The sequence below is a fragment of the Oncorhynchus clarkii genome, chromosome 31 (assembly GCF_045791955.1).
Source record: "Oncorhynchus clarkii lewisi isolate Uvic-CL-2024 chromosome 31, UVic_Ocla_1.0, whole genome shotgun sequence".
NCBI classification, from domain to species: domain Eukaryota; kingdom Metazoa; phylum Chordata; class Actinopteri; order Salmoniformes; family Salmonidae; genus Oncorhynchus; species Oncorhynchus clarkii.
The window spans coordinates 10,457,677-10,482,232 of NC_092177.1; the positions used below are offsets into that span (position 1 = coordinate 10,457,677).

General features: G+C 43.0%; 1 protein-coding gene across 1 annotated transcript in view; it reads left to right on the top strand.

Annotated features, from left to right (window-relative positions):
- Positions 1–24,556, top strand: part of LOC139391019 (neuroligin-3-like) — a 254,404-nt gene that overhangs the window by 199,930 nt on the left and 29,918 nt on the right. Inside the window, exon 8 of the mRNA XM_071138484.1 lies at positions 19,412–19,437. Within this exon, the coding sequence (XP_070994585.1) occupies positions 19,412–19,437 (26 nt within the window). The remainder of the gene's footprint in view (positions 1–19,411; positions 19,438–24,556) is intronic.

Sequence of the window (24,556 nt, forward strand, 5' to 3'; positions counted from 1 at the left end):
GTGGGGAGAATACGTATTTGATACACTGCCGATTTTGCATGCTTTGTAAGTAGGAAAACCTGAAAAATCGGCAGTGTATCAAATACTTGTTCTCCCGACTATATACACTGAGTGTACAAAACTTTAGAACAGGTGAATCCAGGTGAAAGCTATGATCCCTTATTGATGTCACTTGTTAAGTCCACTTCAATCAGTGTAGATGAAGAAGAAGAGACAGGTTAAAGAAGGATTTTTAATCCTTGAGATAATTGAGACATGGATTGTGTATGTGTGTCATTCAGAGGGTGAATGGACAAGACAAAAGATTGAAGTGCCGTTGAACAGGGTATGGTAGAACAGGGTATGGTTGAACAGGGTAGCGTAGAACGGGGTATGGTAGAACAGGGTATGGTAGAACAGGGTATGGTAGAACAGGGTATGGTAGTACAGGATATGGTTGAACAGGGTATGGTTGAACAGGGTATGGTAGAACAGGGTAAGGGGGTATGGTAGAACAGGGTATGGTAGAACAGGGTATGGTAGAACAGGGTATGGTTGAACATGGTATGGTAGAACAGGGTATGGTAGAACAGGGTACGGGGTATGGTACTACAGGGTATGGTAGAACAGGGTATGGTTGAACAGGGTATGGTAGAACAGGGTACAGGGTATGGTGGAACAGGGTATGGTTGAACAGGGTATGGTAGAACAGGGTATGGTTGAACAGGGTATGGTTGAACAGGGTATGGTAGAACAGGGTATGGTTGAACAGGGTATGGTAGAACAGGGTATGGTTGAACAGGGTATAGTTGAACAGGGTATGGTAGAACAGGGTATGGTAGAACAGGGTATGGTTGAACAGGGTATGATTGAACAGGGTATGGTAGAACAGGGTATGGTTGAACAGGGTATGGTAGAACAGGGTATGGTTGAACAGGGTATGGTAGAACAGGGTATGGTTGAACAGGGTATGGTTGAACAGGGTATGGTAGAACAGGGTATGGTAGTACAGGGTATGGTTGAACAGGGTATGGTTGAACAGGGTATGGTAGAACAGGGTATGGTTGAACAGGGTATGGTTGAACACGGTATGGTAGAACAGGGTATGGTTGAACAGGGTATGGTTGAACAGGGTATGGTAGAACAGGGTATGGTTGAACAGGGTATGGTTGAACAGGGTATGGTTGAACAGGGTATGGTAGAACATGGTATGGTAGAACAGAGTACAGGGTATGGTAGAACAGGGTATGGTTGAACAGGGTACGGTAGAACAGAGTACAGGGTATGGTAGAACAGGGTATGGTAGAACAGAGTACATGGTATGGTAGAACAGGGTACAGGGTATGGTAGAACTGAGTACAGGGTATGGTAGAACAGGGTTTGGTAGAACAGGGTATGGTTGAACAGGGTATGGTAGTACAGGGTATGGTTGAACAGGGTATGGTAGAACAGGGTATGGTTGAACAGGGTATGGTAGAACAGGGTATGGTTGAACAGGGTTTGGTTGAACAGGGTATGGTAGAACAGGGTATGGTAAAACAGGGTATGGTTGAACAGGGAATGGTTGAACAGCGTATGGTTGAACAGGGTATGGTAGAACAGGGTACAGGGTATGGTAGAACAGGGTATGGTTGAACAGGGTATGGTAGAACAGGGTATGGTAGAACAGGGTATGGTAGTACAGGGTATAGTAGAACAGGGTATGGTAGTACAGGGTATGGTAGTACAGGGTATGGTAGAACAGGGTACAGGGTATGGTAGTACAGGGTATGGTTGAACAGGGTATGGTAGAACAGGGTATGGTAGAACAGGGTATGGTAGTACAGGGTATGGTTGAACAGGGTATGGTAGAACAGGGTATGGTAGAACAGGGTATGGAAGTAGGTGCCTGGTGCACTGCTTTCTGTCAAGACGTGCAACACTGCTGTTTTTTTAACGCTCAACAGTTTCCTGTGTGTATCAACAATGGTCCACCACCTAAAGGACATCCAGACAACTTGATACAACTGTGTTATGCATTGGAGTCAACATGGGTCAGCATCCCTGTGGAACGCTTTCAACACCTTGTAAAGTCCATGTCCTGACGAATTGAGGCTGTTCTGAGGGGGAAAATGAGTGCATTAATATAAGGAAGGTGTTCCTAATGTTTTGTACATTCAGTGTCTATAAAACACAGGAACATATAGACTGCACTGAGATCTCTTGGTGTCTGACAGGCTCATTACCGATGGTTCATCTTAAACGTGTGGTAGCTAATGAGGATAGATGCTAGTGTCTGTCTGTCTGTCTGTCTGTCTGTCTGTCTGTCTGTCCGTCTGTCTGTCTGTGTGAGTGGGCAGAGAAAGATAGTATAGAACACATTACAGATTGCCCTAAGGTATTGCGTTGTTTATGGTTGATGTGGCATGAGTGGGAGTGGACCAGCCTGCAGAAGGCTTTGGCATTCACAGTGTGTTATGTGTATATACTGAAAGGGATGGATCAGACTACAGTACCCTGTACCAGCCACATGATAAGGGATGGATCAGACTACAGTACCCTGTACCAGCTAAATTACTTACTATGAAATGTTAGCTTCTTACCACCATCTCTCTCTCACTACCTCCTTTTTCCATTCATTACACCATTCATTACACCATTCATAACACCATTCATAACACCATTCATAACACCATTCATAACACCTCTCTCCCCTTCATCTCTTTATCTCTTTATCACTTTATTGTGCTGTTTCCATATGTGGTATAAGTGGAGTTCTACTTCCTGGTGCTATTAAAACCTGCATAAGGTTCTACTTCCTGGTGCTACTAAATCCTGCGTAATGTTCTACTTCCTGGTGCTACTAAATCCTGCATAAGGTTCTACTTCCTGGTGCTAGTAAATCCTGCATAATTTTCTACTTCCTGGTGCTACTCAAACCTACATAATGTTCTACTTCCTGGTGCTACTAAATCCTGCATAAGGTTCTACTTCCTGGTGCTACTAAATCCTGCATAAGGTTCTACTTCCTGGTGCTACTAAAACCTGCATAATGTTCTACTTCCTGGTGCTACTAAAGCCTACATAATGTTCTACTTCCTGGTGCTACTAAAGCCTGCATAATGTTCTATTTCCTGGTGCTAGTAAAACCTACATAATGTTCTACTTCCTGGTGCTACTAAAACCTACATAATGTTCTACTTCCTGGTGCTACTAAATCCTGCATAAGGTTCTACTTCCTGGTGCTAGTAAATCCTGCATGATTGTCTACTTCCTGGTGCTACTCAAACCTACATAATGTTCTACTTCCTGGTGCTACTAAATCCTGCATAAGGTTCTACTTCCTGGTGCTACTAAAGCCTACATAATGTTCTACATCCTGGTGCTACTAAAGCCTACATAATGTTCTACTTCCTGGTGCTACTAAAACCTGCATAATGTTCTACTTCCTGGTGCTACTAAAGCCTGCATAATGTTCTACTTCCTGGTGCTATTAAAACCTACATAATGTTCTACTTCCTGGTGCTACTAAAACCTACATAATGTTCTACTTCCTGGTGCTACTAAAGCCTACATAATGTTCTACTCACAGAATGGTTAGCACTGCTGTACATTATAGTGACTGTCTGTATAGTTCCTGTACTGTACTGTACTGTACTGTACTGTACTGTACTGTTACTGTTACCACATACACATACAAAGGCCCAGCAAACCACATGGCTCACCCATCCACCCATCCACTTACCCACTTACTCACCCATCCACCAACATCAAATCAATCCTGCCGCAATCGTCCATGTCACTATCAGAAAATACCAAATTGATGAAAGTGGTGTTGGGGGAAAAACATACGACATTGTAAAATCCATGTACACAATCAATAAGTGTGCTGTTAAAATTGGCAAAAAAAAACAGATTTCTTTCCACAGGGTCAGGGGGTGAGACAGGGATGCAGCTTAAGCCCCTCCCTCTTCAACATATATATCAACGAATTGGTGAGGGCACTAGAACAGTCTGCAGCCCCCGGCCTCACCCTACTAGAATATGTCTACTGTTTGCTGATGTTTTCTTCTGTCGCCAACCAAGGAGGGCCTCCAGCAGCACCTAGATCTTCTGCACAGATTCTGTCAGACCTGGGCCCTGACAGACCTGGGCCCTGATAGACCTGGGCCCTGACCGACCTGGGCCCTGACTGACCTGGGCCCTGACAGACCTGGGCCCTGACAGACCTGGGCCCTGACAGACCTGAGCCCTGACTGTAAATCTCAGTAAGACCAAAATAATGGTGTTCCAAAAAAGGTCCAGTTCCCAGGACCACCAATACAAATTCCATTTAGACACCGTTGTCCTAGAACACACACAAAACTATACATATTCAGCCTAAACATCAGCGCCACAGGTAACTTCCACAATGCTGTGAACGATCTGAGAGACAAGGTAAGAAGGGCCTTCTATGCCATCAAAAGGAACATACAATTTGACATCTGGATAAAAATACTTGAATCAGTTATAGAACCCATTTAATCAGTTATAGAACCCATTTAATCAGTTATAGAACCCATTGCCCTTTATGGTTGTCTGGGGTCTGGGGTCTGCTCACCAACCAAGACTTCACAAAATGGGACAGACACTGAGACTGCATGCAGAATTCTGCAAAAATATCCTCTGTATACAACATAAAACACCAAACAATGCATGCAGAGAAGAATTAGGCCGATACCCGCTAGTTATCAAAATACAGAACAAAGCCGTAAAATTTTAAAACCACCTAAAAGGAGGTGATTCCTTAACCTTCCATAACAAAGTCATCAACTACAGAGAGATGAACCTGGAGAAGAGTCTCCTAAGCAAGCTGACCCCGGGGCTCTGTTCACAAACACAAACACACCCTACAGAGCCCCAGGACAGCAGCACAATTAGACCCAACCAAATCATGAGAAAACAAAAAGATAATTACTTGACACATTGGAAAGAATGAACAGAACAACAGAGCAAACTAGAATGTTTTTTGGCTCTAAACAGAAAGTACACAGTGGCAGAATACCTGACCACTGTGACTGACCCAAACTTATGGAGAGCTTTGACTATGTACAGACTCAGTGAGCATGGCCTTGTGTCGTGTCTTTGGCATCATTAAACTGAAGACTTATTTATCAAATCACTCTCTGTAATTATTATTACGCGATTAAACTGATTAATCATGTAACTGTAATTAACTAGGAAGTCGGGGTACCAAGTTATAATTTTCCTAATATAACTCTTCAGATATTTTATATCTGATCAATTAGTCTTCGAATTAATTAATTAATTATTATTTACCTCACGTTAGTCTCATTCCAAACGTTGTAAATTCTTGGTTATCTGCACGAACCCAGTCTTCGCTATGAGTCATCCATACATCAATTGTCTTAAATCATTTATTTAGTAACTAAGTAATTCACAGAAATGCAAAACAAACAGTAGATAGTTACAAAGAAATGATAAGGGAGTTTCCCTAGTGGGATAAACCGGCGTCGCGGCTTGGTGGACAAAAGGGAAGTGGGGGTTGACTGAGAAGACAACACACAGTTGATAATTATAACAATTGAAATGCTAATCCTTTGCACATGAACGCTCACTCATTCAGGAACAATTGCAATCAATATATATATTTACGCTCAATGTGTCGTCGGGATCTCTGTTGAAAAGTTTGTTTCTGTTGGAGAGTCTATCCGCCCTCTCTCTCTCTCTGCCGTGGTTAGAATGGATAGTTCAGAGTGACATTTATTCATGTCGTTATACAATAGATGTTTTGGCGGTTGTCGGTCTTCACGTTTAATGATACCGAATTCCTAGCTGCAGACTAGTAATTAATATCAAAGACTCTTATTCTTCTTATTCTGTCGATATCGATAGTCTAAGAGTTTAACCACGTGGGATGGTTAAAAGATTCAGCAATCGTCTCAAACCTTGGCCCTGTCGTTATCGAGGTAAGCTGGTCTGCAACCTTTGGTCTATTGAGAAATTCTCAAGGTGCGGGTTTCATTCTGAAGAGCAGAAAAACGCTGTTTCATGAAGCCAGGTCCTAACTGTGTTCATGGGGGCGTGCCAGTGACTTAAGTGAAACTTTACACAGAAATACAATTCTCTCACAGTACAGTCATATCTGATTAAGAAAATAATAATGTTCCTTTAGTTTTGTCGGAGTTTAGAGTGACGAAAGTAGCTAACAATTAACTGTTATCTCATGTGTCTTCATTGAGCAGAGCAGTCCTGCTATGGTCAGTGTCGGCTCTAGCCTTTTGCGGGCCCTAAGCTAGATTTGCCACGACTTATGCCATGTTAACGATATCTGAGTGAGAGTGACTAACAAAATCCATGGGGGCCCACTTTTCAAACTATTCTACTATTCTAACTCTCAACAATATGTTGAGACCCCTACTGAGTTCCTAAACTCAGTAGGGGGCCCCCTAGCGACCGCTTATTTGGCTTATGCCTGGAGCCGGCCCTGTCTACGGATACTCACAGACTCAGAGACATCACCAGCAGAGTGCATGCAGAGTGAGCTGACAGACAGAGAGCTAATGGATTTACTAATGGAGGAAATTATTTCTGACTTTGGGCTTCGGGCAGGGCCTTAAAAATTTGGCAGAAGCAGTCGGGCCTGGATAGGGTAGGGCCTGAACGTTGCGGGCATGGGTAGGGCTCTAGCCTACAATAGGCCAATAGAGATGGCATTCATCTTCAATCGCTAATATCTGCTTGGTTGAACACATAACACATGGGATTCTGGTACTACAGCTGTATTTCTACATCATGACAATGTCAGCTCTATGTCTTTAGTAATTATGTTAAGGGTCAAGTGCAATCATTCAAGTAGAGGAGTGCCATGATCTACTCTGATGTCAGGGTACTGTAGTCTGATCCGGGAGAGAGAGACACTATGACCTCATACTGTAGTCTGATCCAGGAGAGAGAGAGAGACACTATGACCTCATACTGTAGTCTGATCCAGGAGAGAGAGAGAGACACTATGACCTCATACTGTAGTCTGATCCAGGAGAGAGAGACACTATGACCTCATTCATGGTCAGGCTGATTTCAGGTTACATGATCAACGGCCGTCTCACAGTGTGATATCGCCTACTAATCAACATGCTCCTGTCAGTAACACACACGCACGTTTGGATCCCCACCTCCTCTCCCCTCTCCCCCTGTCTCACAGCATCTCTTCCAACCCAGCAACATAACATAACATATTTTCCTCCATTTGCATGTGGCACTAATGTTGAAAATCCTCTAGGTGCAGCATCAGCCTCAGACTACACACACCACTCCCACACACAGCAGACGATATGGTCATCCTGCTATCGCTAGCCACCGCTACCTTCTGTAGCAACAGGGCCTGTTCACTTCTCACACCAAACCACAGTCTGCAAAACACACACACACACACACACACACACACACACACACACACACACACACACACACACACACACACACACACACACACACACACACGCCACTGTCTGCAAAACACACACACACACACACACACACACACAATCACACACTCACACACACACACACACACACACACACACACACACACACACTCACATACACACGCCACTGTCTGCAAAACACACACACATACACACACACACGCCACTGTCTGCAACACACACACACACACACATACACACATGCACACACTCACACACCACTGTCTGCAACACACACACACACACACACACATACACACACACACGCCACTGTCTGCAACACACACACACTCACACACATTCACACACTCAGACACCACTGTCTGCAACACACACACACACACACACACACCTCACATACACACACACACCACTGTCTGCAAAACACACACACACTCACATACACACACACGCCACTGTCTGCAAAACACACACACACACACACACACACACACACACACACTCACACACACACACACACACACTCACATACACACGCCACTGTCTGCAAAACACACACACACACACACGCCACTGTCTGCAACACACACACACACACACACACACACATGCACACACTCAAACACCACTGTCTGCAACACACACACACACACACATACACACACACACGCCACTGTCTGCAACACACACACACTCACACACATTCACACACTCAGACACCACTGTCTGCAACACACACACACATACACACACACACGCCACTGTCTGCAACACACACACACTCACACACATTCACACACTCAGACACCACTGTCTGCAACACACACACACATACACACACACACGTCACTGTCTGCAACACACACACACTCACACACATGCACACACTCACAAATCATTGTCTGCAACACACAGACACACACATGCACGCACATGCACACACTCACATACCCACAAGTACAGACACACACCACTGTCTGCAATACACACACAAACACCACTGTGTGCAACAACAACAACAGTAGCTCAGTGTAATATCTCTGTATAGAGCAGCCTTATACAAGCTGCCAATGAGCCCTGACTGAGTTTGCCAGGGAAAAGGGAATAATCATGATTTATTACAGGGTTATCAGTGTGTATCTGTGTGTTATTACAGGGTTATCAGTGTGTATCTGTGTGTTATTACAGGGTTATCAGTGTGTATCTGTGTGTTATTACAGGGTTATCAGTGTGTATCTCTGTGTTATTACAGGGTTATCAGTGTGTATCTCTGTGTTATTACAGGGTTACCAGTGTGTATCTCTGTGTTATTACAGGGTTATCAGTGTGTATCTGTGTGTTATTACAGGGTTATCAGTGTGTATCTGTGTGTTATTACAGGGTTATCAGTGTGTATCTCTGTGTTATTACAGGGTTACCAGTGTGTATCTCTGTGTTATTACAGGGTTACCAGTGGGTATCTCTGTGTTATTACAGGGTTACCAGTGTGTATCTCTGTGTTATTACAGGGTTATCAGTGTGTATCTCTGTGTTATTACAGGGTTATCAGTGTGTATCTCTATGTTATTACAGGGTTACCAGTGTGTATCTCTGTGTTATTACAGGGTTACCAGTGTGTATCTCTGTGTTATTACAGGGTTATCAGTGTGTATCTGTTATTACAGGGTTACCAGTGTGTATCTCTGTGTTATTACATGGTTATCAGTGTGTATCTCTGTGTTATTACAGGGTTATCAGTGTGTATCTGTTATTACAGGGTTATCAGTGTGTATCTCTGTGTTATTACAGGGTTATCAGTGTGTATCTCTGTGTTATTACAGGGTTACCAGTGTGTATCTCTGTGCATCTTCATGTCAACACTGTGAAAGCGCCGTCGTTAACCTCATTAAACACAACAACCAGTTAAATATTTCTCCTCTCTCGAACGTCATCATACACACACACACACAGATTCGCTCGGCAGGCTGAGGACTGAGGTGAAATAATTGCTACTTTTTTACTTCTCACTGGATCTATTTTGGGAGGAGGGAGAGACAACGAAGTAATGAACTAGGATGCTGCGGTATGCTCAGCTGCTGCTCAGACACACACACACACACACACACACACACACACACACACACACACACACACACACACACACACACTGAACATCTTCTGACTATAACTCTTTCTAAATAAATGATCCTCATCCACACCATCCATCCCTCTATGGATGGGATGTTTTTACATATTCAGCAAGCTCAGACACCCTGGGAGACCAAAACATGTCTGGTTGAACACTGAGGCAGCAAGCTCAGACACACACAGACACATACACAGATACACACAGCTCAGAAAGCATGAATCAGATTTGAAGAATGACTCGTGATGAGACGAAGAGAGAGAGGAGAGACGAGAGGGGCAAATAATTTACAGTCACACACAAATAGACCAAATCGACCATGAAATGCAGAGGGATGGGAAACTTCTATTCTGGGAGCTACGTGGTCATCTTGGCAGACGCACATGCACACACAGCCAGATGGGACAACGAGCGTTGTGAGGTCAGGAGAAAGCCATGTAGACTGACAGGCCACTTACATTTGTGACAGACAAATTATTGTCAGTGTGCCGTCATACACAGCCCTAGGGATTGGGCTGTGGGGTAGCCATGAGGGGGGGTTGGGGGGGGGGTACAGGGAGGGAGGGTGAGAGAGGGGGTGAGAGAGAGGGACCGAAGGATGGAAAGAGAGAGATAGTGAAAGAGAAAGAGGGCCAAACACTCTTAGAAAAAAAGTGCTATCTAGATCCTTAAAGATGCTGTCTAGAACCTTAAAGGTGCACAATGGAGAAATCACTACACCATTTCCTGATTACTAAAATTCTAATAGTTCACCTAATTTCAGTTTACGTGACAAAGCAAGCGAGTATAGTGTAGGGAATCATTGTACCATTTAAACCGCTGTGAAATATATTTTCCATAACCAAAAATAAAACGTAGTAACGGGAAGCATAGAATTAGCGCGCATAGAACAGATCTACCGCTTTTTAGCCTTGCTTTCAATGAGAATGACAGATTTATAACTAACATTTCTATGTGAATTTGGTCATGTTACCCAAAAAGTTCCGTATTGCAGTTTAACCTTTTCCTGCAGTGGATTAAATCAGGGTCGCACAGAGTGTTTCTCGTCGTCTTTAACAAATCTACTTTGAAACAAAAGTCTACACCTCACACACATTGTAATGGTCGTTTTTTTAAAAGACACCTGTACCATGTCAGATATAGAGATGAAATGTTTTCAAGTTTGAGTTTGCATCCCAATATTACACTTTATATACATCATAGAAGAGTGAAATACCGTTTGACATAGAATCACCAGATTCCTATTTTATGTTTTTATTAATTTTGAAATGAAATGATGAAATGAAATGATATTCCACTGATGAGGCCACTAGAGGGTGATTTGGTCATTTGACTGCAGGAAAGATATGTAACTTTCTGAGCGACCCGACTAAATTCATATAGAAATGTGAGTTATAGATCTGTCATTCTCATTGAAAGCAAGTCTAAGAATCGGCAGATCAGTTCTATGTGCTCTATTTCTATGCTATGTCTATGCTTCACGTTCGTCTATTACTTTCTGTTTTGGACACCAGCTTCAAAACAGCTGAAAATACAATTTTTGGTTATGGAAATTATATTTCACAGCGGTTAAGATCGTACAATGATTCTCTACAAAATGAATGCTTGTTTTAAAACTGTATTTAGGCATACTATTTTAATTTTTTGCGACCAGGAAATGACGGCGCGAAAGAGGGAGAGAGAGGGGAGATCATTTTTTGTTGTTGTTTATATTAAAAAATGATATACTGACTTTGAAAATATATCTAAGCTCCTATCAGCCTACCAAGCATGCACCTTCTTGACAATACTGTAGGGTTGGCTGACATTGCTATGCTTGTCTTGTTATGGTTTTACAGGATGACTTTTACAATGCGGTCTCTCTCAGTGCCAGAGTGGTAAATTCACACACACACACACACACACACACACACAGACACACACACACACACACACACACACACACACACACACACACACACACACACACACACACACACACACACTCACATACACACACACGCCACTGTCTGCAAAACACACACACACACACACACACACAATCACACACTCACACACACACACACACACACACACACACACACACACACACACACACACACACTCACATACACACGCCACTGTCTGCAAAACACACACACATACACACACACACGCCACTGTCTGCAACACACACACACACACACATACACACATGCACACACTCACACACCACTGTCTGCAACACACACACACACACACATACACACACACACGCCACTGTCTGCAACACACACACACTCACACACATTCACACACTCAGACACCACTGTCTGCAACACACACACACACACACACCTCACATACACACACACACCACTGTCTGCAAAACACACACACACACTCACATACACACACACGCCACTGTCTGCAAAACACACACACACACACACACACACACACACTCACACACACACACACACACACTCACATACACACGCCACTGTCTGCAAAACACACACACACACACGCCACTGTCTGCAACACACACACACACACACACACACACACACACACACACACATGCACACACTCAAACACCACTGTCTGCAACACACACACACACACACATACACACACACACGCCACTGTCTGCAACACACACACACTCACACACATTCACACACTCAGACACCACTGTCTGCAACACACACACACATACACACACACACGTCACTGTCTGCAACACACACACACTCACACACATGCACACACTCACAAATCATTGTCTGCAACACACAGACACACACATGCACGCACATGCACACACTCACATACCCACAAGTACAGACACACACCACTGTCTGCAATACATACACAAACACCACTGTGTGCAACAACAACAACAGTAGCTCAGTGTAATATCTCTGTATAGAGCAGCCTTATACAAGCTGCCAATGAGCCCTGACTGAGTTTGCCAGGGAAAAGGGAATAATCATGATTTATTACAGGGTTATCAGTGTGTATCTGTGTGTTATTACAGGGTTATCAGTGTGTATCTGTGTGTTACAGTTTTTTTCGATTGCTAAACGACAGTGGGCACAACTGGAGTCACATGTGCAAAACTCTAACTACAGTCTGCACTACCAACAGTCACCTGAGCTAAACAGTTCACATCACCTGCAAAACTCATTCCAAGCAACACAACTCTTAACACATGGCTCAAAACATGCTCAGTGCAGCCAAACACTATGCACAACCCTCACTGAGATAACACACACGGTCACTCAGAACACACTGAGAGTAAAAACACTAGCATCAAACACCAATACAGAAAATACAAACTTTTCATCTTTACAGTTTGAACAATTTCAGTGACTTCATACAAAGTAATATTTTCTTCAAAGAAAAGAGTGACATTCTTTCACATGATTTATTACAATTTTTAGAACATAACAATTCTTTAAGGTAAATGAAAATTAGCAGTTTGCTTCAATAGTCTGTAGTAATTTACCGAATTACAGTAATGATAAAAAAAAAAGGTAGAAACTAAAAGTACATACTGTAATTCGAACAAATAATTGAGGGGCTAATCCTGCCTCTCTCTAGCATCAGGCCACAGGTTTTCTTCAACATCACATCTAATGTTTTCTCTTGCCATGCACCTGGGGAAGAACCTTCTGGAGTGCCTTATCCATCCCTGGCAGTCCTCTGGACTCGTGTCCTCACATCTGGCACGCATGGCTTCCAAAAGAGACATTTGGTCATGTGGGTGGTGACCAAACACTTTTCACCTCCAGGCAGAGAAAAACTCCTCTATTGGGTTGAGGAAGGGTGAATATGCAGGCAGGTACAAAACCATAAATCTGTGATGTGCTGCAAACCAATCTGTGACAGCTGCAGAGTGGTGAAAAGCAACGTTATCGCAAACTATGACAAAAACTTGGGGGTTTCTTACTGGCTCCCCCTGTTCTGCTGTCACTAGCTGAGCATAGAGCTATTCTAGGAAAGCTATAAGCCTTTCTGTGTTGTATGGGCCAATGAGTGGTGTGTTGAGAAGCAAACCATCATTGGCCATTGCAGCACACATGGTGATATTTCCCCCCCTTTGGCCTGGAACCTCCACAGTGGCCCTTTGACCTATAACATTCCTTCCTCTGCGCCGTGTTTTGGCAAGGTTAAATCCAGCTTCATCGATAAATACAAATGAATGTGGTCTTTCCAGTGCTTCCACCTCCATTACTCTCTGAAAAACAGTAAGTGCACAGTTTTACTGTAGAAATGCTAGTGTTTTTTTTTACTGTAAATATTTTGTATAGCTGTGTACGTAACCTCAGACGTCTTACCTGGACATATTGGTATCTTTGCTCTTTTACCCGTTCACTGTTTCTCTCGAACGGTACAGTGTATAACTGTTTCATTGTAACTTGGTGTTTCTTTAGGACTCGAGCAATAGTTGTTGTGCTGACAGAATTAACATTTTCAAATATATCATTAACAGCCAGCACTCTATCTTGAATCTCCCGCAGTTTTATTGCATTGTTGACAACAACCATGTCAACAATAGCATTTTCCTGCGCATCTGAAAATATTTTTCCTCTTCCCCCTGTTGGGGGCAGCCTTTGGGTCCTGTTGTAAAAATATATTTTACAGTCAAACTTACTGTAATATATATCTGTGTAAATATTCTATAATTGCAATACAAAATAGATTCCTGTAATGTTTTCATTTACTGTAAGGATGTAACTCTCACATGTTTGCATGATGGAAAATTCGCATTACAGATGCCACTGTGGATCTTTGCAGATTGGGTTGCACCCTCAACCCTGCCTCTCTCAATGAGAGACCATGGTTCACAACATGGTCTATAAGTGTAGCCCTTATTTCATCTGAAATAACAGCTCTTTGTCTTCTTTGTCTTCCTCCACGCATCCGCCCTCTCCCTGCCACCCTTCTCCCTCCACGAACCCATCTTCCTTGTTCCATTTCCAAAATGAGTCTTTCTGAGCTCTACCTATATATACTGTAATATGTGTGTGTGTTCACTAACAAGTCTAAAACAAGACACCTGCTTAGCCTTTCAGCTGAAATTGCAATCAGCAGTGTTTGAAAGGCACAAGGCTGAAATCTATTCCGTTTTGAATGTGTGGTTCACAGTTTTGACAGCAGTGTGTTAGCATTTGAACAAAGTGCTGTAAATCCACAGTGTTGTGCAGGTTGTGGTTAAAGTCATGGGATAAGTGTGTAGAGTTTTGAAAACTGTGTTCAAGCAATGAAAAACGAACTAGAGTTTGGTCCACATGAACTGCTGCTGTGCAGACTGTAGTTAGAGTTTTGCACATGTGACTCCAGTTGTGTCCACTGTCGTTTAGCAATCGAAAAAAACTGTATTACAGGTTTATCAGTGTGTATCTGTGTGTTATTACAGGGTTATCAGTGTGTATCTCTGTGTTATTACAGGGTTATCAGTGTGTATATGTGTGTTATTACAGGGTTATCAGTGTGTATCTCTGTGTTATTACAGGGTTACCAGTGTGTATCTCTGTGTTATTACAGGGTTACCAGTGGGTATCTCTGTGTTATTACAGGGTTACCAGTGTGTATCTCTGTGTTATTACAGGGTTATCAGTGTGTATTTCTGTGTTATTACAGGGTTATCAGTGTGTATCTCTATGTTATTACAGGGTTACCAGTGTGTATCTCTGTGTTATTACAGGGTTACCAGTGTGTATCTCTGTGTTATTACATAGAATCACCAGATTCCTATTTTATGTTTTTATTAATTTTGAAATGATATAAAATAACATTCCACTGATGAGGCCACTAGAGGGTGATTTGGTCATTTGACTGCAGGAAAGATATGTAACTTTCTGAGCGACCCGACTAAATTCATATAGAAATGTGAGTTATAGATCTGTCATTCTCATTGAAAGCAAGTCTAAGAATCGGCAGATCAGTTCTATGTGCTCTATTTCTATGCTATGTCTATGCTTCACGTTCGTCTATTACTTTCTGTTTTGGACACCAGCTTCAAAACAGCTGAAAATACAATTTTTGGTTATGGAAATTATATTTCACAGCGGTTAAGATCGTACAATGATTCTCTACAAAATGAATGCTTGTTTTAAAACTGTATTTAGGCATACTATTTTAATTTTTTGCGACCAGGAAATGACGGCGCGAAAGAGGGAGAGAGAGGGGAGATCATTTTTTGTTGTTGTTTATATAAAAAAATGATATACTGACTTTGAAAATATATCTAAGCTCCTATCAGCCTACCAAGCATGCACCTTCTTGACAATACTGTAGGGTTGGCTGACATTGCTATGCTTGTCTTGTTATGGTTTTACAGGATGACTTTTACAATGCGGTCTCTCTCAGTGCCAGAGTGGTAAATTCACACACACACACACACACACACACACACACACACACACACACACACACACACACACACACACACACACACACACACACACACACACACACACAATCACACACTCACACACACACACACACACACACACACACACACACACACACACACACACACACACACACACACACACACTCACATACACACGCCACTGTCTGCAAAACACACACACATACACACACACACGCCACTGTCTGCAACACACACACACACACACATACACACACACACGCCACTGTCTGCAACACACACACACTCACACACATTCACACACTCAGACACCACTGTCTGCAACACACACACACACACACACACCTCACATACACACACACACCACTGTCTGCAAAACACACACACACACACTCACATACACACACACGCCACTGTCTGCAAAACACACACACACACACACACACACACTCACACACACACACACACACACTCACATACACACGCCACTGTCTGCAAAACACACACACACACATGCCACTGTCTGCAACACACAAACACACACACACACACACACACACACATGCACACACTCAAACACCACTGTCTGCAACACACACACACACACACACACATTCACACACACGCCACTGTCTGCAACACACACACACTCACACACATTCACACACTCAGACACCACTGTCTGCAACACACACACACATACACACACACACGTCACTGTCTGCAACACACACACACTCACACACATGCACACACTCACAAATCATTGTCTGCAACACACAGACACACACATGCACGCACATGCACACACTCACATACCCACAAGTACAGACACACACCACTGTCTGCAATACACACACAAACACCACTGTGTGCAACAACAACAACAGTAGCTCAGTGTAATATCTCTGTATAGAGCAGCCTTATGCAAGCTGCCAATGAGCCCTGACTGAGTTTGCCAGGGAAAAGGGAATAATCATGATTTATTACAGGGTTATCAGTGTGTATCTGTGTGTTATTACAGGGTTATCAGTGTGTATCTGTGTGTTATTACAGGGTTATCAGTGTGTATCTGTGTGTTATTACAGGGTTATCAGTGTGTATCTCTGTGTTATTACAGGGTTATCAGTGTGTATCTCTGTGTTATTACAGGGTTACCAGTGTGTATCTCTGTGTTATTACAGGGTTATCAGTGTGTATCTGTGTGTTATTACAGGGTTATCAGTGTGTATCTGTGTGTTATTACAGGGTTATCAGTGTGTATCTCTGTGTTATTACAGGGTTACCAGTGGGTATCTCTGTGTTATTACAGGGTTACCAGTGTGTATCTCTGTGTTATTACAGGGTTACCAGTGTGTATCTCTGTGTTATTACATAGAATCACCAGATTCCTATTTTATGTTTTTATTAATTTTGAAATGATATAAAATAACATTCTACTGATGAGGCCACTAGAGGGTGATTTGGTCATTTGACTGCAGGAAAGATATGTAACTTTCTGAGCGACCCGACTAAATTCATATAGAAATGTGAGTTATAGATCTGTCATTCTCATTGAAAGCAAGTCTAAGAATCGGCAGATCAGTTCTATGTGCTCTATTTCTATGCCATGTCTATGCTTCACGTTCGTCTATTACTTTCTGTTTTGGACACCAGCTTCAAAACAGCTGAAAATACAATTTTTGGTTATGGAAATTATATTTCACAGCGGTTAAGATCGTACAATGATTCTCTACAAAATGAATGCTTGTTTTAAAACTGTATTTAGGCATACTATTTTAATTTTTTGCGACCAGGAAATGACGGCGCGAAAGAGGGAGAGAGAGGGGAGATCATTTTTTGTTGTTGTTTATATAAAAAAATGATATACTGACTTTGAAAATATATCTAAGCTCCTATCAGCCTACCAAGCATGCACCTTCTTGACAATACTGTAGGGTTGGCTGACATTGCTATGCTTGTCTTGTTATGGTTTTACAGGATGACTTTTACAATGCGGTCTCTCTCAGTGCCAGAGTGGTAAATTCACACACACACACACACACACACACACACACAGACACACACACACACACACACACACACACACACACACACACAGTGGTAAAACCCTAGTGCTCCACTGAGTTGGCCAGCTATTGCAGATTACAATGTTGAGTCATTAATAGGGACTACCAACGTCACTACACACAAATAGAACTGAAGAATGAATACAACAGTAGGGTTTTACCTTCTTCCATCCATGCTAACAACACACACCCTCCCCACCCCCCCCACCCCTAGAACATAGCAGGGTTTTACCTTCTTCCATCCATGCTAACAACACCCCCCCCCCCCCCCCCCTAGAACATAGCAGGGTTTTACCTTCTTCCATCCATGCTAACAACACCCCCCCCCCCCCCCCCCTAGAACATAGCAGGGTTTTACCTTCTTCCATCCATGCTAACAACACCCCCCCCCCCTCCCCCTTATTTTTATTTTTATTTATTTTTTCACCTTTATTTAACCAGGTAGGCTAGTTGAGAACAAGTTCTCATTTGCAACTGCGACCTGGCCAAGATAAGGCATAGCAGTGTGAACAGACAACACAGAGTTACACATGGAGTAAACAATTAACAAGTCAATAACACAGTAGAAAAAAGGGGAGTCTATATATACATTGTGTGCAAAAGGCATGAGAAGGTAGGCAAATAATTACAATTATGCAGATTAACACTGGAGTGATAAATGATCAGATGGTTATGTACAGGTAGAGATATTGGTGTGCAAAAGAGCAGAAAAATAAATAAATAAAAACAGTATGGGGATGAGGTAGGTGAAAATGGGTGGGCTATTTACCAATAGACTATGTACAGCTGCAGCGATCGGTTAGCTGCTCAGATAGCAGATGTTTGAAGTTGGTGAGGGAGATAAAAGTCTCCAACTTCAGCGATTTTTGCAATTCGTTCCAGTCACAGGCAGCAGAGGACTGGAACGAAAGGCGGCCAAATGAGGTGTTGGCTTTAGGGATGATCAGTGAGATACACCTGCTGGAGCGCGTGCTACGGATGGGTGTTGCCATCGTAACCAGTGAACAGAGATAAGGCGGAGCTTTACCTAGCATGGACTTGTAGATGACCTGGAGCCAGTGGGTCTGGCGACGAATATGTAGCGAGGGCCAGCCGACAAGAGCATACAAGTCGCAGTGGTGGGTGGTATAAGGTGCTTTAGTGACAAAACGGATGGCACTGTGATAAACTGCATCCAGTTTGCTGAGTAGAGTGTTGGAAGCAATTTTGTAGATGACATCGCCGAAGTTGAGGATCGGTAGGATAGTCAGTTTTACTAGGGTAAGTTTGGCGAAGTGAAGGAGGCTTTGTTGCGGAATAGAAAGCCGACTCTTGATTTGATTTTCGATTGGAGATGTTTGATATGGGTCTGGAAGGAGAGTTTAGAGTCTAGCCAGACACCTAGGTACTTATAGATGTCCACATATTCAAGGTCGGAACCATCCAGGGTGGTGATGCTGGTCAGGCGTGCGGGTGCAGGCAGCGAACGGTTGAAAAGCATGCATTCGGTTTTACTAGCGTTTAAGAGCAGTTGGAGGCCACGGAAGGAGTGCTGTATGGCATTGAAGCTCGTTTGGAGGTTAGATAGCACAGTGTCCAAGGACGGGCCGGAAGTATATAGAATGGTGTCGTCTGCGTAGAGGTGGATCAGGGAATCGCCCGCAGCATGAGAAACATCATTGATATATACAGAGAAAAGAGTCGGCCCGAGAATTGAACCCTGTGGCACCCCCATAGAGACTGCCAGAGGACCGGACAGCATGCCCCCCGATTTGACACACTGAACTCTGTCTGCAAAGTAATTGGTGAACCAGGCAAGGCAGTCATCCGAAAAACCGAGGCTACTGAGTCTGCCGATAAGAATACGGTGATTGACAGAGTCGAAAGCCTTGGCAAGGTCTATGAAGACGGCTGCACAGTACTGTCTTTTATCGATGGCGGTTATGATATCATTTAGTACCTTGAGCGTGGCTGAGGTACACCCGTGACCGGCTCGGAAACCAGATTGCACAGCGGAGAAGGTACGGTGGGATTCGAGATGGTCAGTGACCTGTTTGTTGACTTGGCTTTCGAAGACCTTAGATAGGCAGGGCAGGATGGATATAGGTCTGTAACAGTTTGGGTCCAGGGTGTCGCCCCCTTTGAAGAGGGGGATGACTGCGGCAGCTTTCCAATCCTTGGGGATCTCAGACGATATGAAAGAGAGGTTGAACAGGCTGGTAATAGGGGTTGCGACAATGGCGGCGGATAGTTTCAGGAATAGAGGGTCCAGATTGTCAAGCCCAGCTGATTTGTACGGGTCCAGGTTTTGCAGCTCTTTCAGAACATCTGCTATCTGGATTTGGGTAAAGGAGAACCTGGAGAGGCTTGGGCGAGTAGCTGCGGGGGGGGGGGGAGCTGTTGGCCGAGGTTGGAGTAGCCAGGCGGAAGGCATGGCCAGCCGTTGAGAAATGCTTGTTGAAGTTTTCGATAATCATGGATTTATCGGTGGTGACCGTGTTACCTAGCCTCAGTGCAGTGGGCAGCTGGGAGGAGGTGCTCTTGTTCTCCATGGACTTCACAGTGTCCCAGAACTTTTTGGAGTTGGAGCTACAGGATGCAAACTTCTGCCTGAAGAAGTTGGCTTTAGCTTTCCTGACTGACTGTGTGTATTGGTTCCTGACTTCCCTGAACAGTTGCATATCGCGGGGACTATTCGATGTTAGTGCAGTCCGCCACAGGATGTTTTTGTGCTGGTTGAGGGCAGTCAGGTCTGGAGTGAACCAAGGGCTATATCTGTTCTTAGTTCTGCATTTTTTGAACGGAGCATGCTTATCTAAAATGGTGAGGAAGTTACTTTTAAAGAAAGACCAGGCATCCTCAACTGACGGGATGAGGTCAATGTCCTTCCAGGATACCCGGGCCAGGTCGATTAGAAAGGCCTGCTCACAGAAGTGTTTTAGGGAGCGTTTGACAGTGATGAGGGGTTGTCGTTTGACTGCGGCTCCGTAGCGGATACAGGCAATGAGGCAGTGATCGCTGAGATCCTGGTTGAAGACAGCGGAGGTGTATTTGGAGGGCCAGTTGGTCAGGATGACGCCTAGAACATAGCAGGGTTTTACCTTCTTCCTTCCATGCTAACAACAAGTCTCTAGTTCTCTCAGTATGGTAACCTACTGTATCTTTCGTTTGGGGAGTAACGGGTTTACATGTAAAGGAATTACAATAAACTGTATCTTTCGTTTGGGGAGTAACGGGTTTACATGCAAAGGGATTACAATAAACTGTAACTGTAATCCGTTACGTTACCAGCTAAAATCTTGTCATCAGATTACAGAAAAACTAGATGATTACTTTTAAATTCAGAAAGGTAATCAGATTACAGAAAAACTAGATGATTACTTTTAAATTCAGAAAGGTAATCAGATTACAGAAAAACTTGATGATTACTTCGATGATTACTTTTAAATTCAGAAAGGTAATCAGATTACAGAAAAACTAGATGATTACTTCAATGATTACTTTTAAATTCAGAAAGGTAATCAGATTACAGAAAAACTAGATGATTACTTTTAAATTCAGAAAGGTAATCAGATTACAGAAAAACTAGATGATTACTTCGATGATTACTTTTAAATTCAGAAAGGTAATCAGATTACAGAAAAACTAGATGATTACTTCGATGATTACTTTTAAATTCAGAAAGGTAATCAGATTACAGAAAAACTAGATGATTACTTTTAAATTCAGAAAGGTAATCAGATTACACAAAAACTAGATGATTACTTCGATGATTACTTTTAAATTCAGAAAGGTGGTTTGAGAGAAAAAAAATATTTGACACTTCTCTGTTTTCTCAATGACATTCAAATAAATTGAAGTTTGTTCCACCTGAGCGAGTCTGACCGCAAGTCAGACACCACTATGATGTCAGAGACCACTATGATGTCAGAGACCACTATGAGGACACACCAAAAGGGTTTGATGGGTCGCGGGAAAAGGTTACATTCCAAGATATGTCCAGTGGTACGGATGCTGTCGACATCCAGAGATGATCCAACTTGAATAAATGCTTGGAGGTAAGGATGACATCAGTGGCGAAGTCTACAGACAGAAATCACTTATTATTGATATCTACATAGTGCATTGATGTGAATCACACCGTTGCTCTTTCATTTAGCTATTTGCGCCATACAGATTGTGTTTGTTGTGGATGGCTGTTCACAAATCTAAAGGTGTATTTGAACCCAATAATGATTGAATTAAAGGAGTTTAAGCTATTTTTTAAACCAGTGGACAGCCAGTGGAAAATGCTTTTTTGCAACAGCTGCATAGTGTGGATCCCAGCCTATAGAATAACAGCTGCATAGTGTGGATCCCAGCCTATAGAATAACAGCTGTATAGTGTGGATCCCAGCCTATAGAATAACAGCTGCATAGTGTGGATCCCAGCCTATAGAATAACAGCTGTATAGTGTGGATCCCAGCCTATAGAATAACAGCTGCATAGTGTGGATCCAAGCCTATAGAATAACAGCTGCATAGTGTGGATCCCAGCCTATAGAATAACAGCTGCATAGTGTGGATCCAAGCCTATGGAATAACAGCTGCATAGTGTGGATCCAACCCTATGGAATAACAGCTGCATAGTGTGGATCCCAGCCTATGGAATAAAAGTGGGGATTTTATTGCAAGTTGGTTAGGACAAGTTGGTTAGGAGAGAGAGAGAGAGGGAGAGAGAGAGAGAGAGAGGGAGAGAGAGGGAGAGAGAGAGAGAGAGAGAGAGAGAGAGAGAGAGATAGAGAGGCAGTGCGGTCATGGTCAGCTAACCACAGCCTAGCGTAACTACGACGGTGGTGGCAGCAGAGTTTTAGTGGGCATTTTTCCAACAATTGTTTACAGACAAATTATTTCACCGTATCACAAGTTCAGTGGGTCAGAAGTTTACATATCTTTAAACAGCTTGGACAATTCCAGAAAATTATGTCATGGCTTTAGAAGCTTCTGATAGGCTAATTTACATCATTTGAGTCAATTGGAGGTGTACCTGTGGATGTATTTCAAGGCCTACCTTCAAACTCAGTGCCTATTTGCTTGACATCATGGGAAAATCAAAAGAAATCATCCAAGACCTTAGAAAATAAATTGTAGACCTCCACACGTCTGGTTCATCCTTGGGAGCAATTTCCAAACACCTGAAGGTACCACGTTCATCTGTACAAACAATAGTATGCAAGTATAAACACCATGGGACCACGCAGCCGTCATACCGCTCAGGAAGGAGATGCGTTCTGTCTCCTAGAGATGAACGTACTTTGGTGCGAAAAGTGCAAATCAATCCCAGAACAACAGCAAAGGACCTTGTGAAGATGCTGGAAGAAACAGGTACAAAAGTATCTATATCCACAGTAAAACGAGTCCTATATCGACATAACCTGAAAGGCCGCTCAGCAAAAAAAACGCCATAAAAATGCCAAATTACGGTTTGCAACTGCACATGGGGACAAAGATCGTACTTTTTGGAGAAATGTCCTCTGGTCTGATGAAACAGAAATAGAACTGTTTGGCCATAATGACCATCGTTATGATTGGAGGAAAAAGGGGGATGCTTGCAAGCCGAAGAACACCATCCCAACTGTGAAGCACGGGGGTGGCAGCATCATGTTGTGGGGGTGCTTTGCTGCAGGAGGGACTGGTGCACTTCACAAAATAGATGGCATCATGAGGAAGGGAACTTATGTGGATATATTGAAGCAACATCCCAAGACATCAGTCAGGAAGTTAAAGCTTGGTCTCAAATGGGTCTTCCAAATGGACAATGACCCCAAGCATACTTCCAATGTATTGGCAAAATGACTAAAGGACAACAAAGTCAAGGTATTGGAGTGGCCATCACAAAGCCTCCCCCAAATGTTTGGGCCGAACTGAAAAAGTGTGTGCGAGCAAGAAGGCCTACAAACCTGACTCAGTTACACCAGCTCTGTCAGGAGGAAGGGGCCAAAATTTACCCAACTTATTTTGGGAAGCTTGTGGATGGCTACCTGAAACGTTAGACCCAAGTTAAACAATTTAAAAGCAATGCTGCCAAATACTAATTGAATGTATGTAAACTTCTAACCCACTGGGAATGTGATGAAAGAAATAAAAGCTGAAATAAATCATTCTCTCTACTATTATTCTGACATTTCACATTCATAAAATAAAGTGGTGATCCTAACTGGCCTAAAACAGGGAATTTTTACTGGGATTAAATGTCAGGAATTGTGAAAAACTAAGGTGTATGTAAACTTCCGACTTCAACTGTACATTGATTCTTGAAGAATATAACGTATAAATGCCTCATGAGCTTAGTTCACCTGTCATAGCCCATCAGAACCCAAAATGCGAGCTTGTTTTTCTCTGTTTGTAAACATTGTAAATGTAAAAAACAAACACTGTATAGGTTCATATCATTGTTAAAACAATACTTTTGATATTATGGATCGTCAGTCCTTGCATAGCACTGTCTATTAATCTGAGAGTGGTTACATTTCTCCAGGCCCTTCCCTCAGCTTTTTACCAAACCAGAGGCAGGGCGGCCGTTTTATTGTTTCATCTGTGGATTTGCCCTTTA